The sequence below is a fragment of the Mustelus asterias genome, chromosome 13 (genome assembly GCF_964213995.1).
Source record: "Mustelus asterias chromosome 13, sMusAst1.hap1.1, whole genome shotgun sequence".
NCBI classification, from domain to species: domain Eukaryota; kingdom Metazoa; phylum Chordata; class Chondrichthyes; order Carcharhiniformes; family Triakidae; genus Mustelus; species Mustelus asterias.
Window position 1 is genome coordinate 274127 of NC_135813.1, and position 24751 is coordinate 298877.

Below are 24751 nucleotides of genomic sequence, written 5' to 3' on the forward strand. Positions count from 1 at the left end.
TGATGCTATCTCAAGTTTGCTGAGGTTATTAATAGAAAATTGGATCACGCCAAAGTCGAGGGGTTGGGAAATCTACCACCGCTTATAAAGTGGGAAATCGAAATCAAATCACCTTTCTGTTCATAGACGGTTGGGGATGGGGGCGGTGGTCAGGGAAGAGGAGAAATCAATAGGACAAATCCTCCAGTCTCCAGATTGTTGGAGACTAGACATACAACCAGAAGTTTTAACTTCTAATGGACAATTCCCCCATTCCCTTGAACCCTCTGTGAATGTCTTCAACTTTGAGTTATTGCGAGACTTCGGACAGTTCCAATATAGTTACCTGGATAGGAGCCCAGGAAGTACTAAGACAAATTAAAACCTAGTCTAATTCTTGGGTAACTACACAACTGACACTCCATCACCTCTCCAACAACCATACTGATTCAACCAACCAACTATCCTTCTGTGCACTCCCCACCTAATTACCCTCCTGACCCTATAACCAATCCCCTCCCCCCCAGCACCAACCTGACCATTCTCCTGACCATCCGACCATACCCAACTACCCTCCCAACAAGTTGGCTATCCCTGACCTGATTATCCCCTCCCCAACCCAACTACCCCCACCCACTTGCACACCTAATCCCCCATACACTCACCCAACTCTCCATTCACCCACTCACTCATTCACTAACATTCAAACTGAACATATGAACTTACAATACAGCAACCAGGGCTGTAAAAAGGGACGTCTCCTGTCTTCCCAACTCTACTCCATTCTGACAGGACTCCCTGGGGAATGCTGTGCTGTGGATTTCTTTAAAAGCCAACTTTCGAAGACCTCCGGAGAAACGCACAACAGCTTTGAGTCGGGGAAATTTACAAGGGTGATGATCATCGTCGCTGCTCGGAAAGCCCGAGCCAATATACCTCAAAAAACAAATGGAAGCATTTCAACAAAATTTAGAATATGGTTTGGCCCAAGGAAGAACTGATTCATCTTTGACGAGTATTTGGATCCAGATTTAGGAGTTTTTTGAAGGATGTATTAACACAGAGATATCGCGAGTTAACTTTTTAGAAGTAATGTATTGTTTGACAACATTGTGGACTGTCTCAGCTGCTGTGGCAGAATTTCTCACAGCTGTCAAAGCAGAGCAGAGTTTTCAGAGCAGGTTGTTGGAGGTGGATCATCCTACAGCTTCTTCAGTGAGATGGAAGCTCTTAATAGAAGCATTTATTTTCTCAGCTTTGTAATTACAAAGCATCAAACAGGCTTCAAGGAACAGCTGCATTATTATAACGTGAACACAGTATAGCAAAGATATGTGCTACCGAGTATCCTCTTCCCTAGTTAAAAAGAAAATGACTGCTAACTTCACCCAGATCCAGGGCCATCATTTTAAGGTGCATGACTCCAAGTTCCTGCTGTTAGGTCCTCAGAATCCAGCACACGGTTGATAAATTTATGACTACCCTCAATAGTGTACCCGCTAGGTCTTGGTGGAAGCAAGTCCCACTTATGGGTCCAAGTCTGGGTTGGGGCAATCCAAAAACAAAAGTTTCTTGTGAAGTGATTCAAAGCAGTCTCTCGATTTCCGATTACATTTATTAGTGACTGTCTTGTATTTCTGGCTTCTAGTTTCACACTTCCCACGAGTAAAATATTTTTTCTATCTCTACCCTATCAACTTTTCAATCTTCTCACAACCAGGAACTCCTTCCTTCCCATCATCTATCCACCTTCCACCCACCCCTGATCAGAGTCAGCATTCAAAAGATATGGAGCACTAAGAGCAGATTAATTTAATCTACTTTTTAATTATTTAACTACAGAGACAATCTGTTAAATTAAGGTTGCTGTGATTGTTGGCAGCAAAGCTCTTGTATATTAAGCAATTTATTTGGTTAATTCTTCCTGGTTTCCATACAGAAGATCCATTTGGCGTCTCTTGTCTTTTGCCCGAAGAATAGTCATTTTAAAAAGTTTACAATAGAGTTTAACTGCTGAAGGAGAGTCATCATTTCCTGGGATGGGGTAAGTGATGAGACTTGGATTACAGTTACTATCTACTATCCCCACTGTTGGAATATTCATCTTGGCAGCATCGCGCACGGCAATATGCTGCTCAAATATATTGTTCATTGTGCTGAGAAAGATGATGAGATCGGGCAGACGGACACCAGTTCCATACTGGACATGTGCATTGGTCAACAGTCCTCCCTGCCAGTATTTGGTGTGTGCATATTCTCCACTCCCCTTTGCAGTTTTCTCTATGAGGTGTGCAAACTGACGGATGCGACTGACGAACAGGATGATCCCGTTCCGATAGGCACAGTGGGCAGTGAAGTTCAGTGCCTGCTGAAGGTGAAGCACAGACTGGTCCAAGTCGAAGATGTCCTGCTCCAGTCGGCAGCCAAAGATATACGGTTCCATCAGCCTAATGGGAAGAAAGAATTCCCATTATCCTCACTGAGCAATTTCCTTTCAAATAATACAGGAAACAGACCAATCACAGACAGTGTAACTCTGTGCATCACAAGTTTCAAACTGCAAGAAACCAAAGGACATCAGATTTCTTAAAATGTGCATTACAACAAGCTCTTTCACATTATCCAATGCACCAATGTAGTCCTGACAGTCCAAAACACTGCCTAATTATAACCAGTCGATCATAATCCTTTTACTCTCGGAGCCGGGCAACACTTAAGAGGTTTAGGGGCAGTCAGCTCTTCCTATACATCTACAATTCTGTTCCAGAGATGTTCATTAAAAGAGGAATCAGGCTGCCTCACTTTACCTCCTCCCAGGCAACCATACAGTTATCTAAAACTATTCCGATTCAGCAGGAGTACCGCAGTGTTACAGCAGCAAAGCCAGACCCAACAACCCAGTGACTGATGCCAGAACGAGAGCTCAGTGTTAGGGTCACTTCTGGTGAAGTCCACTCATCTTGAGACTCAGGTAGTGCATTCATTTTTGTCTCAAAATAAATTAATCTGAACATGCAAAACAAAGCACAGCTTTCCAGGGATTCAACACAAAAGTGCCAAGGATTAAAAAGGGCAGAAGAGACAATCTGGAAAATTACTGGCCTGTGAGCCTTACATCAGTGGTGAGGAAATTATTGGAGAAGATTCGTAGGGACAGGATGTACTCACATCTGGAATAGGCTTATTAGTGATAGGCAGCATGGTTTTGTGAAAGGGAGGTCGTGTCTCACAAACTTAATTGAGTTCTTTGAGGAAGTGACAAGAAAAATTGACCAGGGCAGGGCAGTGGGTGTTGTATACATGGACTTTTGTAAAGCCTTCGATAAGGTTCCTCATGGCAAGCTGATACAGAAGGTAGATGTTCTGAGGAAAGATGTATTAGCAATTTTGAAAAATCTGAGGGTCGATAAGTCCCCTGGGCCAGATGGGATATATCCTAGGATTCTTTGGGAGGCAAGGGATGAGATTGCAGAGCCTTTGGCTTTGATCTTTGAGTCCTCACTGTCCACGGGGATAATGCCAGAGGACTGGAGAGTGGCGAATGTTGTTCCTCTGTTCAAGAAAGGAAATAGGAATGACCCTGGTAATTATAGGCCGGTTAGTCTTACTTCGGTGGTCGGTAAGTTAATGGAAAAGGTCCTGAGGGATAGGATTTATGACCATTTAGAAAGATGCAGCTTAATCCAGGATAGTCAACACGGATTCGTGAAGGGTAAGTCTTGCCTCACAAATTTGATTGAATTCTTTGAGGAGATAACTAAGTGTGTAGATGAAGATAGAGCAGTTGATGTCGTATACATGGATTTTAGTAAGGCACTTGATAAGGTCCCCCATGGTCGGCTCATGAAGAAAGTAAGGAGGTGTGGGATAGAGGGAAATTTGGCCGATTGGATAAGTAACTGGCTATCTCATAGAAAGAGTTTTAACAACACCAGGTTGAAGTCCAACAGATTTATTTGGTAGCAAATGCCATTAGCTTTCGGAGCACTGTTCCTTCGTCAGATGGAGTGGAAATCCACTGGGATTTCCACTCCATCTGACGGAGGAGCAGCGCTCCGAAAGCTAATGGCATTTGCTACCAAATATACCTGTTGGACTTCAACCTGGTGTTGTTAAAACTCTTACTGTGTTTACCCCAGTCCAATGCCGGCATCTCCACATCATATCTCATAGAAGACAGAGGGTGGTGGTGGATGGAAAATTTTCAGACTGGAGACCAGTTACCAGCGGTGTACCACAGGGATCAGTGCTGGGTCCTCTGCTATTTGTGATTTTTATCAATGACTTGGAGGAGGGGACTGAAGGGTGGATCAGTAAATTTGCTGATGACACCAAGATTGGTGGAGTAGTGGATGAGGTGGAGGGCTGTTGTAGGCTGCAAAGAGACATTGATAGGAAGCAGAGCTGGGCCGAAAAATGGCAGATGGAGTTTAACCCTGATAAGTGCAAGGTGATTCATTTTGGTAGGATAAATTTGAATGTGGATTACAGGGTCAACGGCAGGTTTCTGAGGAATGTGGAGGAACAGAGAGATCTTGGGGTTCATATCCACAGATCTCTGAAGGTTGCCACTCAAGTGGATAGAGCCGTGAAGAAGGCCTATAGTGTGTTAGGGTTTATTAACAGGGAGTTTGAGTTTAAGAGCCGTGGGGTTATGCTGCAACTGTACAGGACCTTGGTGAGACCACATTTGGAATATTGTGTGCAGTTCTGGTCACCTCACTATAAGAAGGATAGAACATAGAACATAGAAAGTCACAGCACAAACAGGCCCTTCGGCCCACAAGTTGCGCCGATCACATCCCCACCTCTAGGCCTATCTATAGCCCTCAATCCCATTAAATCCCATGTACTCATCCAGAAGTCTCTTAAAAGACCCCAACGAGTTTGCCTCCACCACCACCGACGTCAGCCGATTCCACTCACCCACCACCCTCTGAGTGAAAAACTTACCCGACATCCCCCCTGTACCTACCCCCCAGCACCTTAAACCTGTGTCCTCTCGTAGCAACCATTTCAGCCCTTGGAAATAGCCTCTGAGAGTCCACCCTATCCAGACCCCTCAACATCTTGTAAACCTCTATCAGGTCACCTCTCATCCTTCGTCTCTCCAGGGAGAAGAGACCAAGCTCCCTCAACCTATCCTCATAAGGCATGCCCCCCAATCCAGGCAACATCCTTGTAAATCTCCTCTGCACCCTTTCAATGGCTTCAACATCTTTCCTGTAATGAGGTGACCAGAACTGCGCGCAGTACTCCAAGTGGGGTCTAACCAGGGTCCTATAAAGCTGCAGCATTATCTCCCGACTCCTAAACTCAATCCCTCGATTAATGAAGGCTAGTACGCCATACGCCTTCTTGACCGCATCCTCCACCTGCGAGGCCGATTTAAGAGTCCTATGGACCCGGACCCCAAGGTCCTTCTGATCCTCTACACTGCTAAGAATGGTACCCTTCATTTTATACTGCTGCTCCATCCCGTTGGATCTGCCAAAATGGATCACTACACACTTATCCGGGTTGAAGTCCATCTGCCACTTCTCCGCCCAGTCTTGCATTCTATCTATGTCTCGCTGCAACTTCTGACATCCCTCCAAACTATCCACAACACCACCTACCTTGGTGTCGTCAGCAAACTTACCAACCCATCCCTCCACTTCCTCATCCAGGTCATTTATGAAAATGACAAACAGCAAGGGTCCCAGAACAGATCCCTGGGGCACTCCACTGGTCACTGACCTCCATGCAGAGAAAGACCCCTCCACAGCCACTCTCTGCCTTCTGCAGGCAAGCCAGTTCTGGATCCACAAGGCAACAGCCCCTTGGATCCCATGCCCTCTCACTTTCTCAAGAAGTCTTGCATGGGGGACCTTATCGAACGCTTTGCTGAAGTCCATATAGACCACATCCACCGCTCTTCCTTCGTCAATGTGCTTGGTCACATTTTCAAAGAACTCAACCAGGCTCGTAAGGCACGACCTGCCCCTGACAAAGCCGTGCTGACTACTTTTGATCATACTAAACTTCTCTAGATGATCATAAATCCTGTCTCTCAGGATCCTCTCCATCAACTTACCAACCACTGAGGTTAGACTCACCGGTTGGTAATTTCCCGGGCTGTCCCTGTTCCCTTTCTTGAATATAGGGACCACATCCGCAATCCTCCAATCCTCCGGAACCTCTCCCGTCTCCATCGACGATGCAAAGATCATCGCCAAAGGCTCCGCAATCTCCTCCCTCGCCTCCCACAGTAACCTGGGGTACATCCCATCCGGTCCCGGCGACTTACCAACCTTGATGCCATTCAATAGTTCCAACACATCCTCTTTCTTTATGTCCACATGCTCGATCCTTTCTGTCCTCCGCAATCCAGCAGTACAACCACCCAGATCCCTTTCCACCGTGAATACCGAGGTAAAGTATTCATTAAGCAGCTCCGCCATTTCTAACGGTTCCGCACAAACTTTTCCCCCTTCACCTTTTAAGGGTCCTATGCCTTCACATCTCATCCTTTTACTCTTGACATATTTGTAGAAAGCCTTGGGATTCTCCTTAATCTTACCCGCCAAGGTCTTCTCATGACCCCTTCTCGCTCTCCTAATTTCCTTCTTAAGCTCCTTCCTACATCGCGTATACTCCTCTAAATCCTTAACACCTCCTAGCTCTCTGAACCTTCTGTACGCCTCTCTTTTCTTATTCACCAGGTTCATCACAACCTTCGTGCACCACGGTTCCCGTACCCTACCAACACCCCCCTGTCTCATCGGAACGTTGTCATGCAGAGCTCCAGACAAACATTCCTTGAAAATCCTCCACTTTCCTTCGGTACTTTTCCCCAAGAATGCCTCCTTCCAATTTACCCGTCTAATTTCCTCCCTGATGACACCGTATTTCCCTTTACTCCAGAGAAACACTTTCCTAGCCTGCCTGACCCTATCTCTTTCCAATGCTATCGTGAAGGAGATAGAATTATGATCGCTATCCCCAAGATGCTCACCCACCGAGAGATCCTCCACCTGTCCAGGTTCATTAGCCAGCACCAGATCAAGAACAGCCTCTCCTCTAGTAGGCTTATCCACATACTGTGTCAGGAAACTCTCCTGGACACACCTAACAAACTCCTCTCCATCCAAACCCCTAGCCCTAGGGATATTCCAATCTATGTTTGGGAAATTAAAATCTCCCATCACGACAACTCTGTTATTCCTACATCTCTCCAGGATCTGTTTCCCCATCTGCTCCTCAACATCTCTGTTACTATTGGGCGGCCTATAGAAAACACCCAGCAAAGTTACCGACCCCTTCCTATTCCTAACCTCCACCCACAGAGATTCCGTAGTCAGTCCCTCCACGGCGTCCACCTTCTCTACAGCCGTGACACTATCCCTGATCAACAGTGCCACTCCCCCCCCTCTCTTGCCTCCCTCCCTGGCCTTCCTGAAACATCTAAAACCTGGCACCTGAAGCACCCAGTCCTGTCCCTGAGACATCCAAGTCTCCGTAATGGCCACCACATCACAATTCGAAGCAGCAATCCACGCTCCAAGCTCATCCACTTTATTCACTACACTCCTGGCATTAAAATAGACACATCTCAGACCTTCAGCCTGAGCACTTCCCTTCTCCCTCACTCGTCTAACCTCCCTCTTACCCTGTCTACATTCCTTATCTATTTGCGAGCTAACCTCCTCGCTCTCAGTCCCCTCATTTCGATTCCCTCCCCCCAACCTTTCTAGTTTAAAGTCTCACCAGTAGCCTTAGCCAACCTTCCCGCCAGGATATTGGTCCCCCTGGGATTCAAGTGCCACCCGTCTTTTTTAAACAGGTCACACCTGCCCCTAAAGAGGTCCCAATGATCCAAGTACCCAAATCCTTGTCCCTTGCTCCAGTCCCTCAGCCACGCATTAATTCTCCACCGATTCCTGTTCTCACTCTCCCGCGGCACAGGCAGCAATCCCGAGATTACTACCTTTGCATTCCTCTTTCTCAGCTGTCTACCCAACTCCCTATATTCTCTTTTCATGACCCCTTCCCTCTTCCTACCGATGTCAGCAGTACCTATATGCATCACGACCTTGGGCTCCTCTCCCTCCCCCTTCAGGATTTCTGGGACTCGACCAGAGACATCCCGGACCCCTGCACCAGGGAGGCAAACCACCATCCGAGAGTCCCGTCTGTGTCCGCAAAAACGCCTATCTGACCCTCTCACCGTAGAGTCCCCAATTAGCACTACCCTCCTTTCCTTACCCCTTTGCACTACTGGGCCAGGCTCAGCTCCAGAGACACTGCCACCGCTGCTTCCCCCAGGTGGGCTGTCCACCCCAGTAGTACTCAGACAGGAGTACTTATTATTAAGGGGCACATCCACCGGGGTGCTCACCATCACCCGAGCTTTCTCCTTCCTCACTGTTACCCAGTTACCCTCCTCCCGGATGTGGGATGTGGAAGCATTGCAAAGAGTGCAAAGGAGATTTACCAGGATGCTGCCTGGTTTGGAGGGTAGGTCTTATGAGGAAAGGTTGAGGGAGCTAGGGCTTTTCTCTTTAGAGCGGAGGAGGATGAGAGGCGACTTAATAGAGGTTTATAAGGTGATGAGGGGGATAGATAGAGTGGACGTTCAGAGACTATTTTCTCGGGTGGATGTAGCTGTTACTAGGGGGCATAACTATAAGGTTCATGGCGGGAGATATAGGAGGGATGTCTGAGGTAGGTTCTTTACTCAGAGAGTGATTGGGGTGTGGAATGGACTGCCTGCTGTGATAGTGGAGTCGGACACTTTAGGAACTTTCAAGCGGTTATTGGATAGACACATGGAGCATACCAGAATGATAGGGAGTGGGTTAGCTTAATCTTGGTTTCAGATAAAGCTCGGCACAACATCGAGGGCCGAGGGGCCTGTACTGTGCTGTACTGTTCTATGTTTTTCTATGTTTTCTAAGTCATATGGGATCCGAGGTGAGCTGGTAAGATGGATACAAAACTGGCTTAGGCATAGAAAGCAGAGAATAGCAGTGGAAGGGGACTTTTCTAACTGGAGGTCTGTGACAAGCGGTGTTCCACAAGGATCAGTGCTGGAGCCTCTGTTATTTGTAATATATAGAAATGACTTGTAGAAAAATGTAGGTGATCTGATTCGTAAATTTGCAGATGATACAAAAATTGGGGAAGTAGTGGATAGTGAGGAGAATTGTCAGAGGATACAGCAGGATATAAATCGGCTGGAGACCTGGGCCGAAGATGGCAGATGGAATTTAACCTGGACAAACGTGAGGTGATACGATTTGGAAGGTCTTAAAGTTTGAAGTTTATTTATTCGGCATCGAGTTTAAAAATTGGCAAGTCATGTTGCACCTTTATAGAACCTTAGTTAGGCAGCATTTGGAATATAGTGTTCAATTCTGGTCGCCACACTACCAGAAGGATGTGGAGACTTTGGAGAGGGTACAGGAAAGACTTACCAGGATATTGCCTGGTATGGAGGGCATTAGCTATGAGGAGAGGTTGGAGAAACTTGGTTTGTTCTCACTGGAACGACGGGGGTTGAGGGGCGACCTGATAGAAGTCTACAAGGTTATGAGGGACGTGAACAGTGTGCATAGTCAGAAGCTTTTTCTCAGGGCAGAAGAGTCAATTACTAGGGGCATAGGTTTAAGGCGCGAGGGGCAAGGTTTAAGAGATGTACGAGGCAGGTTTTTTTTTTACACAGAGGGTGGTGGGTGCCTGGAACTCGCTGCTGGGAGAGGTATTGGAAGCAGATACGATTGTGACTTTTAAGGGGCGTCTTGAAAAATACGTGAATAGGATGGGAACGGAGAGATTATGGTCCTCAGAAGGATAGGGGGTTTTAGTTCAGTCGGGCAGCATGGTCGGTGCAGGCTTGGAGGGCCTAAGGGCCTGTTCCTGTGCTGTAATTTTCTTTGTTCTTTCTTTGTTAGTCACAAGTCAGGCTTACATTAACACAGCAATGAAGTTACCGTGAAATGCCCCTAGTCGCCATAGTCCGGCGCCTGTTGGGACAATGCACCTAACCAGCATGTCTTTCAGAATGTGGACGGAAACCAGAGCACCCGGAGGAAACCCACGCAGACACAAGGAGAATGTGCAAACTCCACACAGACAGTGACCCAAGCCAGGAATCGAATCTGGGTCCTTGGTGCTGTGAAGCAGCAGTGCAGAAGGAAAGTACAGAGTAAATGGCAGAACCCTTTGAAATATCAGCATACAGAGTATCGAGGCGTGCAGATCCACAGTTCCCTTAAGGTGGCAACTCAGGTGGACAAGGTGTTCAAGAAGGCGGATGGCATGCTGGCCTTCATCGGTCAGTGTGTTGAGAATAGGAATTGGAAAATCATGTTGCAGCTGTATCAGACTTGGTCAGGCTGCATTTGGAGTATTGTACACAATTCTGGTCGCCACACTACCGGAAGGATGTTGATGCGTTGGAAAGGGTACAGAAGAGATTTACCAGGATGTTGCCTGGTTTGGAGGATACAGACTATGAAGAATGGATTGTTTCCATTGGAGCATCGGAGGATGAGGGGGGACCTGATAGAAGTTTACAAGATTATGACAGGCTTGGATAGAATGGATAGTCAGAGTCTTTTTCTCAAGGTCAAAGCGTCAATTACTCGTAGGCATTCGTTGAGGGCGAGAGGGGGAAGTTTAAAAGAGATGTAAGGGGCAAGTTTTTCCACACAGAGGGTGGTGAATGCCTGGAATGCGCTGCCGGAGGAGGTGGTGGAAGCAGATTTTATAACAACGTTCAAAAGGCATCTGGACAGATGCATGAATAGACATGGAATAGAGGGATATGGACCACGTAGAGACAAGGAAATATTAGATTTGAGAGGCATCTGTGTCGGCACAGACTTGGTGGGCCGAAGGCTGTATTGTCCTTTGTTCTGATGTGGAGATATTGTCTTATTGTCCTTTGTTATCAGGTGGTGCAGGGTCCTGGAAATTTCCTCAGTTTCTCTCAGAAGTTCCAGTATCTTCAGGACAGTAAGTGCAAAGCGATATATTATGCTGGTAGGAAGTAAAGGCTAAACTATTCTAAAGGCAGCGCAGGAGAGTAGAGATAATGGGCAGAATTTTTGCTGCCTCTTTATGCCCGTTCTGCAGTGGGAAAATGCCGTAAAATCAGGCCTAAAGCGGCTAGTGCGAATGGTGTCGGTTTTTGCAACCAGCGCGATTTTACGATACCTGGATTTCTGGCGCAGTTAGCCTCTCACCAGAAATGGGCAAGAGGCTGGTTAATGTATTCAAATTTATTTAAATATTAATTTTAATGTCTTTAGAGAACCCGGCGTTCAATCGGCCAGGCCTGCTTGCCTTTATGGCCTCACCAGGAGAGTTTTCCATGAACGGGGAACAGTCATGTTGGCCTTGCTGGTGGAATTGGAGGGCATTGAGGCCTGCCCCCCCCCCCTGGGGAGGCTGAGGGCAAAGCAGGGATGCCCCAGACTGGCAATGCCGCCCCAGCACCATGGCAATGCCCACCGGGCAGTGCCAGAGGCAGGGCCTGTGGGTGAGCAGGGCCTGTGGGGGAGGGGGGGGCGGGTCTGCGATTCATCGGGTGCGGGAGAGGGGGTGTACTTGAGGCTGCCTGCAGTAGCAGGGGCCTGACAGCTCTCACTTTGTCTGAGACACCCTTATTCCTGTTAATGTGCATGTGCAGCATCAGAGGTCTGCACATGCGCAATACCTCCCTCTACAGGCTGTCGGGCACGTGAAGCCCTGCTCATAGCCTCTCTGGCCAGAAATGGACTCGTCCAAAATTTTAAAGACAGAGTGCATAAGATTGGGCCTGAAAACATGTCCAAAAAAAACCAGATCTGGAACTTTCCCAGTTTCGCATCCGCCCGACACTCAGAAAAAACCTCATAAAATTCCACCCAATGTACACAATTCGTTAAAGGTGGCAGGGCAGGTTAAGAGAGTGGTTAATAAGCATAAGAGATCTAGGGCATAGAATATAAAAGCAAGGAAGGGATTGTAAACCTTCATAAAACACTAATTCAGCCTCAACTGAATTGTTCCCAGGAGCAGGCTGAGGGTAAGAGAGTGGGTTTTCTGACTGTAATTAATTATTTATTTTTTCAGTTAATTTTGGGTTTAAAATCGGAGGTTTTTTTCAAAACCGGAAGTCAGGCCAGGAGTGGCCAGGGGAAGTTTTTGGAGGGTTTAAAAAGGGCTTACCTTGGAGGTACAGCTTCATTGTTCCCAGGAGCAGGCTGAGGGTAAGAGAGTGGGTTTTCTGACTGTAATTAATTATTTGTTTTTTCAGTTAATTTTGGGTTTAAAATCGGAGGTTTTTTTCAAAACCGGAAGTCAGGCCAGGAGTGGCCAGGGGAAGTTTTTGGAGGGTTTAAAAAGGGCTTACCTTGGAGGTTCAGCTTCATTGTTCCCAGGAGCAGGCTGAGGGTAAGAGAGTGGGTTTTCTGACTGTAATTAATTATTTGTTTTTTCAGTTAATTTTGGGTTTAAAATCGGAGGTTTTTTTCAAAACCGGAAGTCAGGCCAGGAGTGGCCAGGGGAAGTTTTTGGAGGGTTTAAAAGTGCACCAAAGTATACAGCGGGCAGCATCGTAGCGGGCAGCAGAGTGAGTGGGAAGTTGAGTGAGCTGTCAGGGCTTTGGCTCACAGGGCTTGGACGAGCAGGGGTGAGTTTTTGTTTCCTTACACTCTTATTAACTTTTCACTGTCTTACTTGACATAAAGTGTCCAGTATGAGTGTGAAACCAGTGTGTTGTTCCCAGTGTAGGATGTGGGAGGTCCTGGAGGCATCTTGCCTCCCGGACATCCACATCTGTGAGGGGTGTGTCGAGCTGCGGTTCCTGAGGGACCGTGTTAGGGAGCTGGAACTACAGCTCGAGGATCTTAGGCTGATAAGGGAGAATGAGGAGGTGATAGACAAGAGCTATCATCAGGTGGTCACACCAGGGCCACGGGAGGAGGCCAAGTGGGTGACGGCCAGGAAGGGTAAGGCTAGGGTGGTTGAGAGCACCCCGGTGGATTTGCCCCTGCACAACAAGTACTCCTGCTTGAGTACTGCTGGGGGGGACAGCCCGCCTGGGGGAAGCAGCAGTGGACGTGTCTCTGCAGTGGAGTCCAGCCCTGTAACTCAGAGGGCTAAGGAAAAGAGGAGGAAGGCGGTATTAATCGGGGACTCGATGGTGAAGGGGACAGACAGGCGTTTCTGCGGAGGTAGGCGGGATTCTCGCATGGTGGTCTGCCTCCCTGGGGCCGGGATCCAGGATGTCGCTAGTCGCGTCCCGGAAATCCTGAGGTGGGAGGGAGAGGAGCCTGAGGTAGCGGTACATATTGGTACCGCTGATGTGGGTAGGAAGGGAGAAGGGGTCGTGAAAAGGGAGTACAGGGAATTAGGGAGACAGCTGAGAAAGAGGAAAGCAAAGGTAGTAATCTCAGGATTACTGCCTGTGCCACGGGAAGGTGAGGGCAGGAATGAAGTGAGGTGGAGGATGAATGTGTGGCTGAGGGACTGGTGCAGGGGGCAGGTATTCAGGTTCCTGGACCATTGGGACCTCTTTAGGGGCAGGGGTGATCTGTATACAAAAAACGGGTGGAACTTGAACCACACGGGGACCAATATCCTGGCCGGTAGGTTGGCTAAGGCTACTGGGGAGAATTTAAACTAGATAGGTTGGAGGGAGGGGAGCTAGAAGAGTTGACTAGGATCAAGGAACTAATTGATGGGGGGGGAGGATGCAGGGGTAAGGGGAATTACAAAATTAATGGTAGAGGAGAGGGTGCAAGTGAATGAAGGCGGTAATTTAGATAAGGGAGTAGAGGGAGAGGGTGTTCGCGACTCATCAAAGCGGGTCCAGATAAAAGCTGGAATAAGGACACTTTGCCTGAATGCACGAAGCATTCGGAACAAGGTGAATGAGTTGATGGTGCAAATCAGCACAAGTGGGTACGATCTAGTGGCCATTACAGAAACGTGGCTGAAAGGTGACCAGGACTGGGAGATGAATATCCAGGGGTATCAGGCGTTTAGGAAGAATAGACAGGAAGGAAAAGGTGGTGGGGTCGCGCTATTAATAAGAGATAATATCAGGGTAGTACTGAGGGATGACATAGGCTCTGAGGAACAAAACGTGGAATCGTTATGGGTAGAGATTAGGAATAGTAGAGGGAGAAAGACACTAGTAGGTGTGGTATATAGGCCCCCAAATAATAGTGTTGAGGTGGGGAGGGCTATAAACAAGCAGGTAAGGGATGCGTGTAAAAACGGAACGGCAATAATCATGGGGGACTTCAACATGCACATTGACTGGCAGACTCAAGTCGGTAAGGGTGGAATGGAGGAAGAGTTCTTAGAATGCTGTCGGGATAGTTTCCTTGAACAGCATGTTACGGAACCGACGAGGGAACGAGCTATTTTGGATCTGGTATTGTGCAACGAGGTAGGTAGAATTAAGGATCTTATTGTGAAGGACCCTCTTGGGTCTAGTGACCACAATATGGTCGAATTTCTGATTCAGATGGAAGAGGAGAAAGTTTGGTCTCAAACCAGTGTCCTCTGTTTGAACAGAGGGAAATATGATAGGATGAGGGATGAATTGGCTAAGGTAGACTGGGAGAGCAGGCTGGCAGGTAGGATAGCTGAGGAACAGTGGAGGATTTTTAAGGAGATCCTTTTCAGTTCTCAGCAAAAATATATTCCAGCAAAAAACAAGGATTGTAAGAAAAGGGAGAACCAGCCGTGGATAACGAAGGAAATAAAGGAGAGTATTAAAATAAAAACAGCTGCGTACAGAGTGGCCAAAAATAGTGGAGAAACAAGTGATTGGGAAAAATTTAAGAAACAACAAAGAGAGACTAAGAAAGCGATAAAGAAAGGAAGGATAGACTATGAAGCTAGGCTAGCAATTAATATAAAAAATGATAGTAAAAGTTTTTATAAATATATAAAAAGGAATAGAGTGGCTAGAGTGAATGTTGGACCCTTGGAGGACGAGAGGGGGGAGTTAATAGTGGGAAATGAGGATATGGCTGAGTCTTTAAATAAGTTTTTTGTGTCGGTCTTCACGGTGGAGGACACAAATAGTATGCCAAATATTAACGATAGAGGGTTGGCAGCAGGAGAAATACTTAATACGATTAATGTTACCAGAGAGGCAGTGCTGGGTAGACTAATGGGACTGAAGGTAGACAAGTCCCCGGGTCCGGATGGAATGCATCCCAGGGTATTGAAAGAAATGTCAGAGGTAATAGTGGATGCGTTAGTGATTATTTATCAAAACTCGTTGCATTCTGGGGTAGTGCCGGTTGATTGGAAAACGGCTAATGTTACGCCGCTGTTTAAAAAAGGAAGGAGACAAAAGGCGGGTAACTATAGGCCGGTCAGCTTAACGTCTGTAGTAGGGAAAATGCTGGAATCCATTATTAAAGAGGAGATAGCAGGGCATCTGGATAGAAATGGTTCGATCAATCAGACGCAGCATGGATTCATGAGGGGAAAGTCGTGCTTGACGAACATGTTGGATTTTTATGAAGATGTGACTAGGGCGGTTGATGGAGGAGAACCGGTGGATGCGGTGTTTTTGGATTTCCAAAAGGCGTTTGATAAGGTGCCCCATAAAAGGCTGCTGAAGAAGATTAGGGCACACGGAGTTGGGGGTAGTGTGTTAAAGTGGATTGGGGACTGGCTATCTGACAGGAAGCAAAGAGTCGGAATAAATGGGTGTTTTTCCGGTTGGAGGAAGGTAACTAGTGGCGTGCCGCAGGGATCGGTACTCGGGCCGCAACTGTTTACCATTTATATAGATGGATCTGGAGGAGGGGACGGAGTGTAGGGTAACGAAGTTTGCAGACGACACAAAGATAAGTGGAAAAGTGAATCGTGTGGAGGACGGAGAAGATCTGCAGAGAGATTTGGACAGGCTGAGTGAGTGGGCGAGGATATGGCAAATGGAGTATAACGTTGAGAAATGCGAGGTTATACACTTTGGAGGAAATAATAACAAATGGGATTACTATCTCAATGGAAACAAATTAAAACATGCTACCGTGCAAAGGGACCTGGGGGTCCTTGTGCATGAGACGCAAAAGCCCAGTCTGCAGGTACAACAGGTGATCAAGAAGGCAAATGGGATGTTGGCCTATATTGCGAAGGGGATAGAATATAAAAGCAGGGATGTCTTGATGCACCTGTACAGGGCATTGGTGAGGCCGCAGCTGGAATACTGTGTGCAGTATTGGTCCCCTTATATGAGGAAGGATATATTGGCATTGGAGGGAGTGCAGAGAAGGTTCACCAGGTTGATACCGGAGATGAGGGGTTTGGATTATGAGGAGAGGCTGAGGAGATTGGGTTTGTACTCGTTGGAGTTTAGAAGGATGAGGGGGGATCTTATGGAGACTTATAAGATAATGCGGGGGCTGGATAGGGTGGAGGCGGAGAGATTCTTTCCACTTAGTAAGGAAGTTAAAACTAGAGGACACAGCCTCAAAATAAAGGGGGGTCGGTTTAAGACAGAGTTGAGAAGGAACTTCTTCTCCCAGAGGGTGGTGAATCTCTGGAATTCTCTGCCCACTGAGGTGGTGGAGGCTACCTCGCTGAATATGTTTAAAGCGCGGATGGATGGATTCCTGATCGGTAAGGGAATTAAGGGTTATGGGGATCAGGCGGGTAAGTGGTACTGATCCACGTCAGATCAGCCATGATCTTATTGAATGGCGGGGCAGGCTCGAGGGGCTAGATGGCCTACTCCTGCTCCTATTTCTTATGTTCTTATGTTCTTATTGTGTCCAGTTCTGAGATCCACTCTTTAGGAAGAAGGTGAAGATGTTGGAAAGATTGAAGAATAGTTCCGGGAATGGGATAAGTGCGGGGTCACTTTTAACATTTAAGAAAAACTTGGACGGGTTCATGGATGAGAGGGGTGTGGAGGGATATGGTCCAAGTGCAGGTCAGTGGGACTAGGCAAAAAATGGTTCGGCACAGACAAGAAGGGCCAAAGGGCCTGTTTCTGAGCTGTAATTTTCTATGGTTCTATGGTATCTGAACAAAAGGATTGCAGGGTTCTGGGGAAAAGGCAGAGGTCTGGTATGGAAGTTGTTGTGTGGAGGAGGTTCCTATTGTAGAATGCCTGCATGGTCTCTTCGTGTGGTAGAAGCATTTGATGGTTCTTGTGCAATATTGTAACAGTGATTCCCTTCGACTCCTCCAACCCCACATACAGGACCTCCTGGTCGAGCAGCTCCAAATGATTTCCCTGTCTATGCCAGTGGAAAGAAAGCAGCGAGCACTTACCTGTTCCGACAACCCTTTTTGTGACCATAGTGCACCCTGGCATCAAAGAGGTCTTTGAGTGAGAAGAGCTCACCGATATGGAAGAAGTCTGGATGTTTCAGGGAGTCAGCCAATAGCCCATTATTCTCTAGAACAATTACACAACCAATAGTTAATGCTCAGAATTTACCACAGGATCAGAATGAACACTAAGTCAATACGGATATGGGTCCTGCACATTTTACCACCTCCCTCTCCACATTCCCTTGCGGAATGATCATTCCAAACAAGCCCTTGCCACTCACAGCCTTAATGTGACTGATTGCACGGATATTCCAGCTTTGATTCAAACTAGGCTGATAGTTGGTGACACTTTAGCACCAAATGAAATTTCCACACCTAATGATATCTTTCACCACCTAGCCTAGGCCACACTGGCAATCTTGCCTTTACCACCAAAATCTCACCCTGTTCTGTCTCCCTTGCCATGAAAGTTATAATTGTATAACTCTCCATACCACCACATTTCATCCAGACATATACTCACTTCAACCTTCTCAGCCTCTGTGCTGAGAACTCCTAATCCTGGGTGCTTCCCCTGCCCTCCATTCAGACAAACTCCTGACACACATTCAGAGGCAACCCCTTGATCTTGTCACAAGGAGACAATTTATCATGCAGCAAGTGTTTATAATATGGAAGGCGCTGCCTGAAAGGATGACGGGAGCAGATTCAATAGTAACTCTCAAACTAGAATCAAGGGCCAGACTGAACTGAAGCATCACAGAAAACAGCAGCAGAAAGCTGTTCAGAGTTTCTCAAACACAGCAGCCGAACTATTGAAACGATTTGATGAGTCCCTTGAGCTCTGGCAACATCAGGAATATGAGGAGATGCATGACATGATGAAAGGTAGGAACTGTGTGAGAATGGGCATCACGATGGCAGTGGTTAGCACTGCTGCCTCACAGCGCCATGGATCTGGGTTCGATTCTCAGCTTGGGTCACTGTCTGTGCGGAGTCTGCACGTTTTCCCCATGTCTGCGTGGGTTTCCTCCGGGTGCTCCAGTTTCCTCCCACAGTCCGAAAGATACGAAGGCAAGCATGCCCTATGCTTTCTTCACCACCTTTTCTACCTGAGCTGCCACTTTTAAGGATGTGTGGACCTGTGATCATAATATGGTTGAATTTCTGATACAGTGGAGGGTGAGAAAGTAGGGTCCCAAACCAGTGTCCTCTGCTTGAACAGAGGGGAGTACGATAGGATGAGGGCGGAATTGGCTAATATAGACTGGGCAAGCAGACTGGTAGGTAGGACAGTTGAGGAACAGTGGAGGGTTTTTAAGGAGATTTTTTAAAGTACTCAGCAAAAATATATTCCGGTGATAAAGAAGGACTGTAAGAAAAGGGATAACCAGAAGTGGATAACGAAGGAAATAAAGGAAAGTATTAAAATAAAAACAGATGCGTACAGAGTGGCCAAAAATAGTGGAGAATTAGTGGATTGGGAAAGCTTTAAAAAACAACAAAGAACGAGTAAGAAAGCGATTAAGAAAGGAAAGATAGATTATGAAACTAAACTAGCTCAAAATATAAAAAATGATAGTAAAAGTTTTTACAAATATATAAAAAGGAATAGAGTGGCGAGAGTGAATGTTGGACCCTTGGAGGACGAGAGGGGGGATTTAATAGTGGAAAACAAGGAAATGGCTGAGACTTTAAATAAGTTCTTTGTGTCGGTCTTCACGGTGGAAGACACAAATAGTTTGCCGAATATTAGAGATCGAGAGTTGGTGGGAGGTGAGGTCCTTAATACAATTACTGTTACTAAAGAGGTAGTGCTTGGTAGACTAATGGGACTGAAGGTAGACAAGTCCCCGGGCCCGGATGGAATGCATCCCAGGGTACTGAAAGAAGTGGCTGAGGTAATAGCAGGTGCGTTAGTAGTTATTTATCAAAATTCGCTGGAGTCTGGGGTAATGCCGGCTGATTGGAAAACAGCTACTGTTACGCCGCTGTTTAAAAAAGGAAGTAGACAAAAGGCGGGTAACTACAGGCTGGTTAGCTTAACGCCCGTATTTGGGAAGATGCTGGAGCCCATCATTAAAGAGGAAATAGCAGAGAACCTGGATAAGAATGGTTCGATCAAGCAGACACAGCATAGATTCATGAAGGGAAAGTCGTGTTTGACGAATTTACTGGATTTTTATGAAGATTTGACTAGTGTGGTTGACAGAGGGGAACCGGTGGATGTGGTGTTTTTAGATTTCCAGAAGGCATTCGATAAGGTGCCTCACAAAAGGTTGCTGCAGAAGATTGGGATACATGGAGTTGGTGACCAGTGGCGTGCCGCAGGGATGGTGCTGGGGCCTCAACTGTTTACCATTTACATAGATGATCTGGAGGAGGGGACTGAGTGTAGGGTATCAAAGTTTGCTGATGACACGAAGATGAGTGGGAAAGCGGAAAGTCTGCAGAGAGATTTGGATAGGCTGAGTGAATGGGTGATGATCTGGCAGATGGAATATAACGTTGGCAAATGTGAGGTTATCCACTTTGGAAGAAATAATAGTAAATTGGAATATTATTTAAATGGAGAAAAATTACATCATGGTACTGTGCAGAGGGACCCGGGGGTCCTTGTGCATGAATCGCAAAAACTCAGTCTGCAGGTGCAGCAGGTGATCAAGAAGGCGAATGGAATGTTGGCCGTTATCGCAAGGGGGATAGAATATAAAAGCAGGGAAGTCTTGCTGCAACTGTACAAGGCACTGGTGAGGCCGCAACTGGAGTACTGTGTGCAGTTTTGGTCCCCTTATTTGCGAAAGGATATATTGGCCTTGGAGGGAGTGCAGAGAAGGTTCACCAGGTTGATACCGGAGATGAGGGGAGTGGCTTATGAGGAGAGATTGAACAGATTGGGTCTGTACTCGTTGGGAGTTTAAAAGGCTGAGGGGTGATCTTATAGAGACATAGAAGATAATGAAGGGGCTGGATAGGGTGGAGGCAGAGAGATTCTTTCCACTTAGAAGGGAAACCAGAACTAGAGGGCACAGCCTCAAAATAAGTGGGGGCCGGTTCAGAACAGAGTTGAGGGGGAACTTGAAACATAGAAAAACTACAGCACAAACAGGCCCTTCGGCCCACAAGTTGTCCCGAACACATCCCTACCTTTTAGGCCTACCTATAACCCTCCATCCTATTAAGCTCCATGTACTCATCAAGGAGTCTCTTAAAAGACCTTAATGAGTTCGCCTCCACCACCACTGACGGCAGCCGATTCCACTCATCCACCACCCTCTGTGTGAAAAACTTACCCCTAACATCTCCCCTGTACCTACTCCCCAGCACCTTAAACCTGTGTCCTCTCGTAGCAGACATTTCCAACCTGGGAAAAAGCCTCTGAGAGTCCACCCGATCAATGCCTCTCAACATCTTATACACCTCTATTAGGTCTCCTCTCATCCTTCATCTCTCCAAGGAGAAAAGACCGAGCTCCCTCAGCCTATCCTCATAAGGCATGCCACTCAATCCAGGCAACAAACAAAGAACAAAGAACAGTACAGCACAGGAAACAGGCCCTTCGGCCCTCCAAGCCTGTGCCGCTCCTTGGTCCAACTAGACCAATCGTTTGTATCCCTCCATTCCCAGGCTGCTCATGTGACTATCCAGGTAAGTCTTAAACGATGTCAGCGTGCCTGCCTCCACCACCCTACTTGGCAGCGCATTCCAGGCCCCCACCACCCTCTGTGTAAAAAACGTCCCTCTGATGTCTGAGTTATACTTCGCCCCTCTCAGCTTGAGCCCGTGACCCCTCGTGATCGTCACCTCCGACCTGGGAAAAAGCTTCCCACTGTTCACCCTATCTATACCTTTCATAATCTTGTATACCTCTATTAGATCTCCCCTCATTCTCCGTCTTTCCAAGGAGAACAACCCCAGTCTACCCAATCTCTCCTCATAGCTAAGACCCTCCATACCAGGCAACATCCTTGTAAATCTCCTCTGCACCCTTTCAATCTTTTCCACATCCTTCCTGTAATGAGGCGACCAGAACTGAGCACAGTACTCCAAGTGGGGTCTGACGAGGGTCTTATATAGCTACATCATTATCCCCGGACTCCTAAACCCAATCCCTCGACTGATAAAGGCCAGCACACCATACGCCTTCTTAACCACCTCCTCCACCTGCGGGGCCGATTTCAGAGTCCTATGGACTCTCTCAGAGGGTGGTGAATCTCTGGAATTCTCTGCCCATTGAAGTTGTGGAGGCTACCTCGTTGAATATGTTTAAATCACGGGTAGATAGATTTCTGATCGATAAGGGAATTAAGGGATATGGGGAGCGGGAGGGTAAGTGGAACTGATTCGCTTCAGATCAGCCATGATCTTGTTGAATGGCGGGGTAGGCTCGAGGGGCTAGATGGCCTACTCCTGCTCCTATTTCTTATGTTCTTATGTATTCCCAGATCTCTCTGTGTGTCTATGCTCCTGATGGTTCTGCCATTTATTTTATAGCTCCCACCTGAATTGGATCGACCAAAATGCAAAATGTAACGTGGCCTCAGCTGAAGTAGAGTGTCCAGTTCTGGACGCCACACTATCGGAAAGATGCAAAGGTGTTGGAGAGAGTGCAAGATTCACAAGAATGGTTGCAGGGATGAGGAACTTCAGTCATGGAGAAGTTGGGACTATTTCCTTGGCAGAGAGAAGGCTGAATTTAATCCAAAGACAGAATAGACAGGGAGAAACTGTTCCCACTTGTGAAATGATGGAGAATGAGAGGGCACAGATTTTAATTGGCAAAAGAAGCAAAAGCAACAAGAGGAAAAACTGTATCACACTGTGAATGTTTGGGCTTTGGAATACTGTGCCCAAGACTGTGGTGGATGTAGGTTCAATCGAGGCTTTCAAAAGGAAACTAGATTGTTAACTGAAAAGGAAAATTGTGCAGGTTTACACAGAGAAAGTAGGATAATGGCAGAAGGTGAAATGTTCATTCACAGAACTGTAGCATGCATGGTGGGCCAAATGGCCGTCTTTGTGCTGTATTAATTCTGTGATTCTATGAAATAAAGCACTAATGTAATTCAATTACAACCACCCACATCTCCAAGATCATCTCCAGGGCAAAATTAAACCAACTGAACCTAGAACTTGCATTATTCTCTATTTCTTTCCCATCATCCTAAGCTCGCATTTCCATGAGATCCACCTCAGGCTCCCTTGACCCTGTCCTCACTGAACTACTGACCATCAGCTTCTCTTCCTGCTCTCCATGTTAGTTGACCTCTCCTTAAGTATTGTTCTCCTTTTCTTCAAATCTGCTGTATTTACCTCTCTCCTCTTGCCCACTCCATCCTTGCAAACCGCTGTCCCTTCTCTACCTTCCCTCTCCATGAGGTGTTGCCCCAGATCTGTGGCCAAAATTCCCAGAACCTTTTCTTTGAAACCCTCCCATCAGGTTTCCACCCCATCTCTGTACCAGCATGGGTCTTATCAGAGTCACAAATGAGATCCTGTGTGACTGGGACAAAGGGAAACTTTCCCCCCTCATCCTGTCTGCAGCTTGTGACACATTGACCACATCCTCCTCCTCCAACACCATTCCACTGTTGTGAGCTGCTCTCACCTGGTTCCATTCTATTTTCTCCAATCATAGCCACACAATCTCTGTCAATGGCTTCTCTTCCTGCTCCCTCCCATTTCTCATCGACATGCTACCCCACAATGAGATCACCAGAAAGTACAGCTTTAATTTTCATATGTACACTGATGACACTCAGTTCTACCTCGCCACCAGCTCTCTCAACTCCTTCACTGTCCACTAATGATCAGACTGCATGTCTGATATCCAATCCCAATGAGACACAACTTATTCCAGTTGAATACTGGAAAAACTGAGTTGTCTTTGAACTGACCTTAGACCCCATAATTCCTCTATCACAGACTGCTTGCATCCACTTCTGTAAAATCGCCAGTCTCTGACCCCGCTACAGGTCACTTGCTGCTGAACTCACAACCACGATTTTGGACCAGGAGACCATCTCCTCCAACAATCTCCTGGCACTCTCTATAAACTTGAGACCATTCACTCTGGTGCCTATTACCAAACTCGCACCAAGTCCTGTTCATCACTTACCCCTATCCTTGCTGACCCATTGTGGCTCCTGATCCACCGAAATTCTTACTTTGCTCTCAAATCCCACAATGACCTCACCCCTCCCGATCACTAATCTCACCCAGCCTCACAACCTTAAGGAACTCTGTGCTCCTCCAAATCCAGCCTCTTGAGCAGATTTCCATTGTGCCATATTGCTGGCCCTGCCTTCAGCTCATGACATCCTAAACTCTAGAGTTCCGTACCTAGTTCTCCGTTCCTTTAAGACACGCTTTGAAACTTAATCTCTTTGACCAACCTTTTGATAACCTGAATATTTCCCAATGTGGAGAAAAACTCCAGTGGATCTCCTGAGAATATTTTATTTTACTAAAGGCACTATACAAATGCAAGTAAAGCTAAAAGCTTCAGAAGAATCAACTCTTCCTCCATGTATTCATATTCTTTGTCTAATTAGACTAACTAATTCAGCTGGGGGTCAGGGGCAAGAGGGTGTGGCTGCGAGTGAGGCAGGAATTGGGATCCAGAAGGTAGAGTTGCAAGAGCCTCAGTCCCTGAATCTGTACAACAGGTTTGAAATTCTTGCTCCCAGTGTGGACAGGAATGGCGACTGCAAGGAGGACGAGCAAACTGCCCACGGCACCGTGGTACAGGGAGCCGTTCAGGTGGAGGAAGAAAAAGGAAATGTAGTGTAAATTGGGGATAGTGTAGTTAGGGGCATTGACACTGTTCTTTGTGACCAGGATCGAGATTCCCAATGGTTGTGTTGCTTGCCTGGTGCTCGGGTCCAGGATATCTCATCTGGGCTGCAGAGGAACTTGGAGAGGGAGGGTAACAATCCAGTTGTAGTGGTCCATGTAGGTGCCAACGATATAGGCAGAACAGGAACAGAGGTTCTGCAGAGGGAGTATGAAAAGCTTGGAGCCAAATTAAAAAACAGAACCAACAAGGTGGTAATCTCTGGATTACTACCTGAGCCACAAGTGAATTGGCGCAGGGTCAATAAGATTAAGGAGGTAAATGCGTGGCTCAAAGATTGGTGTGGGAGGAATGGGTTTGAATTCATGGGACATTGGCACCAGTATTGGGGAAGATGGGGCCTGTTCAGATGTGACCTGTTCAGATGGGATGGTCTTCATCTGAATCGTGCTGGGACCAGAGTCCTGGCGAATCGTATAACCAGGGCTGTAAATAGGGCTTTAAACTAAATAGTGGGGGGGGAGGGGTTTAGAGGTATGGGGAATTACAAAATCAAAGGTAAAGGAGAGGGTACAAGTGAGGGTTAATGATGAGGACATTCATCTAGTTAAAAGAGTCAAGGGCTCAGGCAGAGTAAAAAAAGGTGACAAACACAAGAAGGGAGGTGGTCAACGCAGTGCAAGGAGATGGTCT

The 24751-nt window shown here is 46.9% G+C and overlaps 1 protein-coding gene across 1 annotated transcript in view; it reads right to left on the minus strand.

Annotated features, from left to right (window-relative positions):
- Positions 1 to 1786: 1786 nt before the first annotated feature.
- Positions 1787 to 24751, minus strand: part of mrps2 (mitochondrial ribosomal protein S2) — a 44680-nt gene continuing 21715 nt past the window's right edge. Inside the window, exons 3-4 of the mRNA XM_078226148.1 lie at positions 17260 to 17386; positions 1787 to 2426 (exon numbers count right to left, since the gene is read on the minus strand). Of these exons, the coding sequence (XP_078082274.1) occupies positions 1886 to 2426; positions 17260 to 17386 (668 nt within the window). The 3' untranslated portion in view covers positions 1787 to 1885. The remainder of the gene's footprint in view (positions 2427 to 17259; positions 17387 to 24751) is intronic.